Here is a 10,779-nt window from a genome sequence, read left to right as displayed (position 1 = left end):
TGCGATGCGAATAAAAAGTGAGCAGGAGAACCGAAGTGGATTGGCAGCGGATAATGTGAGACGCTCGGCTAGCTCGGCGATTCTCCGGGACCTCGGTCCTTATTTACCAAATCCATGTTACCGTATGGTACGGCGCGGGTGCGTCACCACTGTGCGATCTCGACGACCCGGGCCGAACACGAGCGCGGATGCACTCGGGTAGCGGGCCGCGGAGGAGCCTCCACCCACTCAAGCACAATGTACCTGCTGCGGCAGTCCCTCGTCCTCGTGGAGGAAGTTCCAGCAGCATTCTTGGTCGATGGACGGATCCGCGCGGTGGCTGCTCTTGAAGAGGTCGTTCATGTGTGTCGAGCCGCGCACCTCACCACGACTCGCTCATCCTCGTGCGTGCGCGCGCGCGATTCACACACGGCCGAGTGTCGTCGCACGGGGTTTGGCGCCGTGGCCGAGCAGCTCCCGGACGGGCTCTCTGGTGGGGACGTCGAAGCCGATTGGACGCCGCGGATGCCACGGACGCGACGGACGCCACGTGCGCCCTGGGGGGCCCCGTGAGCCCTGGCATTCCGAGCGTTGTAACCGGGGCGAGGGTCGGTGGAGGACCGTAGAGGGTCGCCGTACGGGATCGGGGGGTAGGGGCGAGGTGTTAGCGCGCGCGTGTGTGCGTGTTTGGGTGGGGGTAGGAGGGTAGAGGGAGAGAGAGAGAGGGAGGGGGGGGGTATGATCATCACTCCTCGGTAAATGCGACGGAGCGTTGTAGCTGGATGTGGCTGGCGCTTGACTCGATTCTGGGAGACATTGGCGCGTGAATCGTCGAACGAACGTGGAAGTCGTGAGACGGTCAGTGACAAAGACGCACAGGCACGTACGTGGAGGAGGATAGTGCGCGAGGAGAGGCACATGAAAGACATGGAAGAAGCAAAGGAGTAGATCATTATGGACTTATTGGATGATCGGTGTGGTTTCGACTGTGATTTTCATTTTTTTTTATTTTTTATTTTTCTTTTAATTCCTAATCAACTAAGGTCTTTCTTACTATTCTCAGTCTATTTAAGTCTAATATGCTCGATCGTCTAAAAAAACCCTTGACGCATTTCACCATACTTAATTATGGTTAACCATGGCTAAACAGCTTGGTTCTATTCTATAATGATAACTTGGAATTCCGGACCCCCCCCCCCAATTCCCCCACTCGCCACCGCCAAAATCATTCGCTGTGTATAATTATACTTTGTACCTGATCGATTCTCGTAGGCCAGAGTATTCGACCATTGTCCGCACTTTCTAATAAAAATGGAGATTATAAGGCGTCCATTGTTTGCTCTTCTCCTCGTGATCTCGAAGCCTTTTTGGATATTTCAATGTCTTTTCCGTCCAAGTCCCACCGACAGTTCAGCGTGTATGTGTATTTAACCTATCATCATTTTTATCGTTCAAGATTATTTACAAATATCCTATTACCTTGAATTACAATGAAAAACCAAAGCAACGGCTTTTCCTTCCCGTGGTCAAGTCTAGCCAACGAGCCACTTACAAAAGCATCATCCACTCGATGAGAAAGAGACATTGTGCACGAGTCACTCGAGATAGTCCAGTCCTTGTCACAATTTTTGTAAGAGATGCCGTTGTATCTGAGGTAACTACGTAGCGAAACGAGTCTTACTCGTGTTAAGTTCGAGGGTCCCCATATAAGGTCCTCGGGTAAACGGCTCGCAAGGATTTATCAATTTTTCTAAAATTCCGTCGCGGCAATCGGAATATCTTTGCACGAGAAACTTGGCGTAATTATTCACCCCTGCGATAAGCCAAAAAAGAACAGGTGTATCGCGTCCTCGGGGCGGCAACGTCAAGTAGCGCCGATATCGCAAATTTCTAAATTTTCCAATCGCGGAGAGCCTAAATCATATTAGCGCAGCCTCGCACGAGCTACAAGCGTCCATAAATTTCCCTGCGGTTTACCCCGGTGCGGCACTTAAAACCCCCTCGTATGTCACGCGTATTCGTAAATACGTCGTGGCAGCTCCGGCCAGCCCCGGGCGATAAGGTAAAACCACCTAGAAAGTCGTCCATCTCCCCGCGCTTGTTCTTTCACCTCGATTCCTCGATCGCCTGACCGACCAGCCGTCCACGGTAAAAAGGCTCTTCGAGCCGAACGAAGGGCCAGCGGATATCAATGGACTACCGCAGCCGCTGCCGCCACGAGGCTCGGGGGATAAATTTGATTTGTAGTCGCGGTTCGCGTGACGGGAGGGCCGCGAGGCCCAGGAGAGAATTATGACCGGCGCACTGTCGCCTCCGGGCTCAACACTTAACTCCGCGGTTTTCCACGGTCCTTTTTATCGTTCGCGGTCCCTCTCTCTCTCTCTCTCTGTCTCTCTCTCTCTCTCTCTCTCTCTCTCTCTCACACTTTCACGAGCGCGCATTTAGATGCTAACGATCGCACCTCGCTATCGCGGCTCGTTCGCCGATGCCCATAAGTTTCCTTCGATAATACAGCGGAGTTCGATGGGTGGGGAGCGTTCGCGCCAGTTTCTCCGAACGTGAGAGGCCCAATGCGAATCGCCGCAAATACGTGGCGCTTAAGACGCCTCGTTCCCACGGCGGCGGCCACGTGCGTGTCAGTCGCCTGACAAAGGGGCATTAAACGTTATGGCCTCCTCTTCCTCCGTTACCTTGGAGATCCTCGGTGCTGGATTGCGTTCCGCTGGATGCGTCGTATGGTCGCACGAGGCGATGGATAGTCGTCCGTGTCCATCAACCGAGTTTGGCGAGAGCGAGAGCGTTTGGGGAGCATCGCGTCGTTGCGGCCGTGATCACGAATCTCATCGGCTGGGAAGCGGCCGACCTTTACGACAATTAAATTGCGTAATGTTTAAGGTAGCGCACGCGCGCGCCCGCTTTTGTTTCGTGCGACGACAGTGGTAACTGGGCGGTGTAACGAGTGTGATCGTGAGATCGCTAATCGTCGTTAATCCTTTGAATTTACGAATTTGCGGGGAATGGGATAGGTAGCGCGAGCTGCATTAGCTTCTCTTCAACTTCGTTACGTTCGTCTCGGCGTTTCATCGTCATCGTGTTTCCCATACACCAGCTGTCCGTCTCTTTCATTAGGGTGATACAAGCTAACGATTGTTAAATCTTAACGAGCGAGATTTAGCGGAAAATGCGCGAGTCCGTGGATTCGGATGACCCTACTACTCGTTATTGCGTGGTGTTTATATGATGAATGAAAATCGTCGCTGTGTCCGCATATAAATTGTTATTTATACGAGGAAGGAGGGAGGAGGAGGATGAGGAGGAGGAGGGGACGAGGATACCTCGTAATGAACAAAGTGCTCGGAACGACTAGTCGGCAATACCTGGATGGCCCGTTTCGGCAACGCGTGGCAACGATGAGAAGAAAAAGCTCGCTTGGCCTAGGGTGCTTTTAATACTCGTCCCGCTCCCTGGCTTTTCACATCACCGGCCGTTGATTTAGCGCCGTCTACATATGCATGTATTATTGCACTCTTTACTTCCCGCCTTAATTCATAAAATTGCGTCTAATGTGTTTTATGACCAGTGGTGACCGAGATGCGTCACGTTGACGCTTAAAAAAAAGTCGGAGATTTTGCCGTATCGTGGTGCTTCTCCCAATGCTTGATGGAGACTTGCGGATTGAACGACCGGCGTTACAACCTGAACATTAACCCAAATGTCCTCTCATTCCTATGTATATTTTTAAAAAAGAAAATTAATTGTTAGATTTGGTATTACGAAATCACAAGCTAGTGTGTGTCAGCTCTGTCGTCGAATCAGTCAGTCGCATGCCAATACATCGACTAAATTACGACGGATTTGCGCCGCGTTAAAGCACCCACTACCTTCGATTGGAGAGATAATTGGGCCGTCGTTCTAGCTCGGTCACAGGCATCGGCCATCTCTCTCTCTCTCTCTCTCTCTCTCTCTCTCTCTCTCTCTCTATCTATCTATCTATCTATCTATCTATCTATATATCTATCTATCTATCTATCGACGAATGAAAATCCCTGCAAAAATTAAGATGTATGCGCGACTCGCGTATCCGCTCCAAGTATCAAACGCCTCTCCACTAATCAGACACTTTTTAATAAAATTTCAACGTAAGCTGCTGGTTTGTGAAGGCCACGGCTGATCGTTAGGTGGCGCTCGAAGTTAAAGCTACAAGAGTAGATTGGTGAGATGATCCGTGGCGTCCCTAGCAATTTTTGGTCAGTCGGAAAATGGGAGGAATCCCATACGCAGCCCGAGAGTTGCGCAAATGCAAAGTTCGCCCGTTACATTAAGACGGTGGTTACGAGGTGTAATTGTTGGGTGCGCGCGCGGATCTCCTGGCTTGGCTGTAAATAACCTTAGGTCCCGTTTATGGACCGTAAAAAGGCCGAGCGGTAACAGCGTCGCTCGGCCATGCATTCGCCTTTTTCCTCCTCATACTCTCCTCCGCCGCCTCGACGCTTTCCTACTTCGTATATCAGAAGCTCATTCAGCCTCACGGACTTTTCACGATGCGCGGGTGAAAAGTGCTCGTTCGCCAGTCAAATGGTCGTCACTCTCCGTTTTATATACGAGAGGTCTGACTCGCTCTTGGGAAACTGTATTTCAATGTCCATAATGGGTGGCTTCTCGCTCCTCGTCGGGTCACAAGGACACGGAAACAGCGTACGGCCGAACGGAGTCTCCTCGGCAAAGAACTTCCTCCCGTAATTAATGAATCGATGAGAGTGTTGCGATATTGGCAGTTTATCATTCTTTACTAGCCCCTTAGACTAACAATGTACGCCCGCGAGAATATTTATTGATTATTTATAGTTGACTTATCAATTTCATCATGCGATATGCAGATGTATGAACAGTTAATGTGTCCGAGGCTCGGGCAAATCAATTTAATGGCGATTAATAATAAGGTATCGTGTAAGGCTTGGGATGATTAATCGATCCTTGCCAGACCCAAAAGATTCCATGAAAATTATAGTGGAGAAGGAGGAAGAGACATGTACATCGATGTGACATTGCCATGTAACTATTTATGCTTGTAATATAGTCGATAAATTGCTCGTGAAAAGTAGACTTTTTCCAAGCCTCCGTTAATGTAAAAAGAGGGAAAATTGCGCGATCCGGTGTAATTGACTTTGAATTGATGAGCACAGTGTGCCACCTAACAATGTTTGAACGAACCGAGCCGACAAGCCGTTACGAGTGCTTGGAGCCACGGAGGGGGGACGCAAAACACTTGGACCTCATCATTACCTGGAATGAGCGGTGGTGCGGATGATGCGGGTGATGATATTGGGGCGTGTGAATCATGCTGTCGGTCTCTGCTTCCTTAGGGCTGCTCTCCTCCTCGTTGTCCTCGGACGTGGATGCGCGCGAGTCGCTACGCGCTCCGTCGGAGTCCTCGTCGCTCTTCTTCTTTACTTCCGGCTTCTTCTAAATTCATCCCCCCATTTCGATCCCACCACCACCACCAAGAAAATTACATTATTTTAGCAGAGAAAAGAGCAGTCATTCGATCGTTGTTGGGGTATGTGCTCAGCATGGGGCAGCAGAGAAAAGAGCAGTCATTCGATCGTTGTTGGGGTATGTGAGGGAGAGGGAGAGGGAGAGGGAGAGGGAGAGGGAGAGGGAGGGGCAGACGGTGAAAGGAGAAGGGAGGAAGGATGAAAGCATTTGATAAAAACATAACTACCTCTTACCTAATGAGTAATAAAAGCATCATCGTCATTATTTTCGAGACTTTTATCCGACGGCTGTTTTATATCGCGACGCGCTATCTCTTTATTCGGTCTATCTTCTTCTCTGTCCTTTTACAGCCTCTTCCCCTATACTTCATTTTCCATACGAAATTACAAATCTTCCGGCAAAGTTGACTTTTCCCATTACAAGTGCGAATGATACAAGGAAAAAAAGAATATGAAAATGTAACGTCACTTGGCTTGTTATTAGGCATCGCGTTAACGAGATCTCTCATTTTGTTGACTCATCTTATTGAGATTTTTGAACAGCCGATAATAAGCGTATGAAAAGCTAGCGGCATAATATTAGTTTGAATAAAAAATGTTACAGAATAATGCACATTGCAATGAAAAATATTGCATATCGACGCGGTCCTTTATCGATCGTCGGTATGCCGCGCATCTAAATTAAAAAGCCAAAATTACAAAATTCTGGCATTATCATCGAGCATTTGTCGCACTTCAAAATTTCATTAAAAGCGACGACTTATTTGAATATTACTCATTTGAAGAAGTAGACCGGTAATCGCGATCTAATTAGCGCAACGTTCGTTCAACCAATTACAATTATTAATCGCGAGAAATTAATGGAGAACGAAGTGACGGGGAAGTGGTGGTGGGAGGGGGGGGGGAGGTGTTACAATTTCTGCGTTCGGTAAGATTTGCTCGCGCTTATTCGCAATTATTAATGAATTTACATCGACGAATGTCTAAAAATAAAACCGCAAAACTACGAAAGAGTAAGCGAGGTGGGGAAAATTGAATCGATAGTTGAATTGAAACGAAAGATATTAATGTGCCATGGCCTTGGAAAATGTACACCCGTAATTCTCATTCGACAGATAACTTGCGCAATCGGTCGCGTCGATCGCAACTGCGAGTACTCGCGTCTCTCCATACAATTTATCAGCTAAAATTTCACCGGATCTAACCTTAAGTCCCAAGTAACCCGTTTCTCTCATCCGGGCGACCTGCATAACCGCGCGGAATGACGAGCGTCGACTTTAGATGGGAGCATCCGGATAGCTTATCGGTTATTATAACTACCAGGACCCCGATCGCCCACCGGTAAGCCTCACCACGCCTTGCAGACCTTATTCCTTAGGTGTGCGCCGCGCGGCATTTTCGCAGTTGCGTTTTGTAGGAAAGAGGAGGCCGAAGGAGGTTATACGGGGCTGGTCTCGATCGTTGGACTTGCGATAATGGCGCTGGAGTAAGGGCCCGAGAGTAGGTCCGAGCTGTGGTGGCAACTGACCTCGAGCTGGGCCTCATCGAGGCCGACGAGCTGGAGTGCCTCCTCGAGATTGAAGCCGTCGGGGAGGCCGAGGGTGTCGTTGCCGAGGAAACCGTCGACGGCGGCGCAGCCGTCTAGTAGGCAGTCGTCGCCGAGGAGCTCCGAGGTGAAGTCATTCTCGAGGCCCAAGCTATCGTTGAGGCCGAGGGAGTCCTCGCCAAGGCCGACGAGATCCTCAACAGCGCCGAGGCCGAGCAAATGATGCTCCTCCCGCCGACGGCGCTGATCCGAATTCTCCGACGAGGAACTGCCCGCGTTTAGGATATACTCGCCTGGAAAACAGAATCTACGTTCAGAATTTTATTCGACTACGAGCTCTTTTTTTTTTTCTCGCTCTTGCGACTGTTTGACGATGATTAGCGGCGAACATTTGCGCCAATCTTTACCTCAACAAACTCTGATTTCGTCTTATCTTATCGATGTGACTGCTATTTTTATGCTACTCTCGAGATTCATTCTTGCATTATATATATATATATATATATATATATACGCACACGCACACATACACACACATATTCATATATACAAAAATAAAAATATAAAAAAATATATATATATATATATATATATATATATATATATATATATATATATATATATATATATATATATGTCTCACTCAAGGCTATGAAATGAAATTTTTATCAGTGTCTGACTATAATCGTTGAGGTGTGCTTGTCTTACAACCTGGTAAAACGGCGCGAAAGTGATCTTTTAGACCTTTAACGAGTATCATTGGATTGAAATGAATAAAGTAAACGGTTTAACGGCACTTAAATTAAAGAAATTGCTAAAGAACTAACGCAAACGATTTTCAATAATCTGTCAACGTTTACATAATTTCAGAATATCCGTATTTATACGTAAGAATAGCTCTTTTTACAAATTGTGCATTGAATACAAAATCGTTGGAAATGGTCTCACGGTAATTTTGTGTTTTTTTGTTTTATAATCAAGCAGCGCTCGTTTCAGGACACAAGGAGAGACGATAATCGCCGTAGAATTCCATTGTTGGGGCGGCAGTCGGGAAACAAATGGAGCGACGCACGAGTCGTTCGCTCGCGATCGATCGCTGATAAAAATCTCGATTAGACCGAATCGAGCGGTGCTTGTTTGCCCTTTTCATTATATATCTCGCTCGCTCGTCCGTTAATTAAGCATGGAAAAGCCCATCACGGCGGCTTTTCCCAAGCGTGTGAATAGTGAGAAAGTAGCACGAAGCTCGTTTTCCCCCGGGTGGCGGTGTTGGAGGCGGTGGCGGCGGCGGTGGCAGCGGTTACTACACCTGGTCAGGTACCAGTACCTTTTTTTTGGTGGGGGCGAAGAAAAGCGGAGAAGGAACACGTGACTAATTGACGGACAAAGAGGTTCCACCTGCGCTTGAGCGGCACTGGCCTGGAAGCCTTGTCGACGCCCTACGGCCAATCGCGCTGTACTGCTTCTCTCTCTCTCTCTCTCTCTCTCTCTCTCTCTCGGTCGATCGTTTGTCCACCCCCCCCCCTCACTCGCGCCTCGTTCGCTCAACGCGCTCAAATTTCGGTGACGATATATTTTTTTGTTTTTTACTTGTTTCAGTGTTTATTCGTGAAATTTGTTGCCGAGCTTACGAGCCAAGGTGGTTTTTCCTAAATCACGACCTTTCTTAAGCTCGCTACCGATTTTACATTTGGCCTCTTTTAAGTAAAAGATCTTTGAGTCGTCCATGTAGGCGTGAGAATTTTTAATAACCGATCCTTCTAGCTCGAAAAACCATGGACTTGAACATCTATGAGTTCATGTTATTTAGTTGTCCGACCAATCCAAGACGCTATTAACTCGTAAATTAATTTAAAATAAATTACGTTCCCTTTTCATATTCTCATTCTTTAAATTGATTGATAAATACTATTATACATAACGATATTTTTCCAATATTCTTATGTAAATTTCACTTTTTAATTCAACGGATAAATGTACTAACGATCGCTATCTCACAATGGTATCGTCAACGTACAAAAATATATAATTTTCGTTCACGTCGTAAACGTAAACGTCATAAGCACATTTACTTTTTAATTTCGGCCATGGAGATTTATTATTCTTCTTATTATTATTAATCTTATTATTATTCTATGGATGTCCTACCGATGTAGGAGTTAAAAATTGAACGAAAATTATTTAAATGTTAACTGACTTCATGCTGCTACATTTTGAAAGCAACACCTTACTTCTTCATTTTTTTTTTTGACCCCAAAGCACTTGCAATGTTTATAAAACTTTATTTGGGCTCAAATATATAATACATGAGATCCTTCGACCGTATTATTATTTTAGAGCGCAAATAAACAAGAAACATAAAAGAAATCAATCACACTTTTTCGTCAAATTTGCCGGTAGGAGGACGAATTTCCACGACTGGTGAAGCCAGGCAGGCATCCATTCACGTCAAATTTTACGGAATTTCAGCTCTCCAGGACGCACTCTGCTCATCCGGAGCTGTTCTTACGCATTCATCGGCTGTGTCTTTTCGAGCCTCGGGCCCAGTAGTCACATGCACTCCCGGGAATTATTATTTTATGAGATTATTATCTCTAATAACATCCCCCGCCTTTTTTTTTCACCTCGCGCCAACGAAATTCCCGTCGGCGCCTCGACCCGAATATTTTAGACCGGACTTGCTTACAATCCTTTTTTTTTCCTTCTTGTTATTTCAGAACGATATTCTCACGCAGGATTAGTCCGACGGCGTTCCTTCACGAATTTTCATTAAAGGTTTTGTTGTAAAACATCGACGTCTGGGCTTTGTCGTCTCTTTTCTCTGGCTAACGATAAAGTCAGAGATTTTCCGTTTGCGCGATACTGGTTTTACGCGTCTCGTGCAACGCAGTTTATGTCGCATCAGATGTAACAAGCGCTTTATAAATGCCAACAGTGATGTAACTATCGTGACACTCTCATTATTACAATGTTGGTTTGGAAGCCACACATTGGCGGCGTTTCATCGTGTTCACTGTAAACGGTAAATAAATACAAAAATACCAATACATACTTAGTTTCAATTGAAAATGAATATGCATAAATGATGTTTCAAAGGTCGGTATTTTTAGTTTTAATGTTTCTATTGCGCACGTACACGGAGAACAAGAGAGAGAGAGAGAGAGAGAGAGAGAGAGAGAGAGAGAGAGAGAGAGTGTGTGTGTGTGTGTGTGTTTGTGCGCGTGTGTGTAAAGAACACACGGTAATACGCTTTAGTCGGCAGTTTTTCATGTTGTTCATTTCATATATCATATATGTAGGAATTGAGTCAGATTCTTCGTTACGATAAATTACGTTGTAAGAATTTTTTTCAGCATACAAATATCCATTTTCTCTGAACGGCACAACCATTTTGAATTTTTAAAAAATTTATTTGCAAATCGCGGTACTTTGCTATAAATGGAAATAAAGGTTAGGTACAACTTAAAAACGAATATTTTATTAATTTGAATTTGGATAATGACGAATAAGCACATTGATTATACGAAATAAATTGATCTCTATGTCATTCTTATCGTACAAATATCATCTAAATAGTTTCATATAATCACGAACAAAGCTATCCCTCTCTTTATCTCTCTCTCTCTCTCTCTCTCTTCTTTAATTAAAAATAAAATCGCTGAATCGCCGTTCAATAAGCTTTTCTGTTACCTGTAGCATTCTCCTCGGTCTCAATTTATTTTTCTACTTATTAAGTTACTTTTCATTTCTCCGTACATA

General features: G+C 45.8%; 1 protein-coding gene across 6 annotated transcripts in view; it reads right to left on the bottom strand.

The window, feature by feature from the left end:
- Positions 1–10,779, bottom strand: part of cnc (NFE2 like bZIP transcription factor cap-n-collar) — a 180,216-nt gene that overhangs the window by 48,470 nt on the left and 120,967 nt on the right. For 5 of the 6 annotated variants that reach the window (XM_011506686.1, XM_011506684.1, XM_011506687.1 and 2 more), the window contains exons 4-5: positions 7,003–7,313; positions 5,263–5,442 (exon numbers count right to left, since the gene is read on the bottom strand). In XM_011506686.1, coding sequence (XP_011504988.1) covers positions 5,263–5,442; positions 7,003–7,313 — 491 coding nt within the window. The remainder of the gene's footprint in view (positions 1–5,262; positions 5,443–7,002; positions 7,314–10,779) is intronic. The other variant, XM_011506685.1, reaches the window with a different exon arrangement.

The sequence above is a fragment of the Ceratosolen solmsi genome, unplaced genomic scaffold (genome assembly GCF_000503995.2).
Source record: "Ceratosolen solmsi marchali unplaced genomic scaffold, CerSol_1.0 scaffold6, whole genome shotgun sequence".
NCBI lineage: Eukaryota > Metazoa > Arthropoda > Insecta > Hymenoptera > Agaonidae > Ceratosolen > Ceratosolen solmsi.
This window is presented reverse-complemented; position numbering and strand designations above follow the sequence as displayed.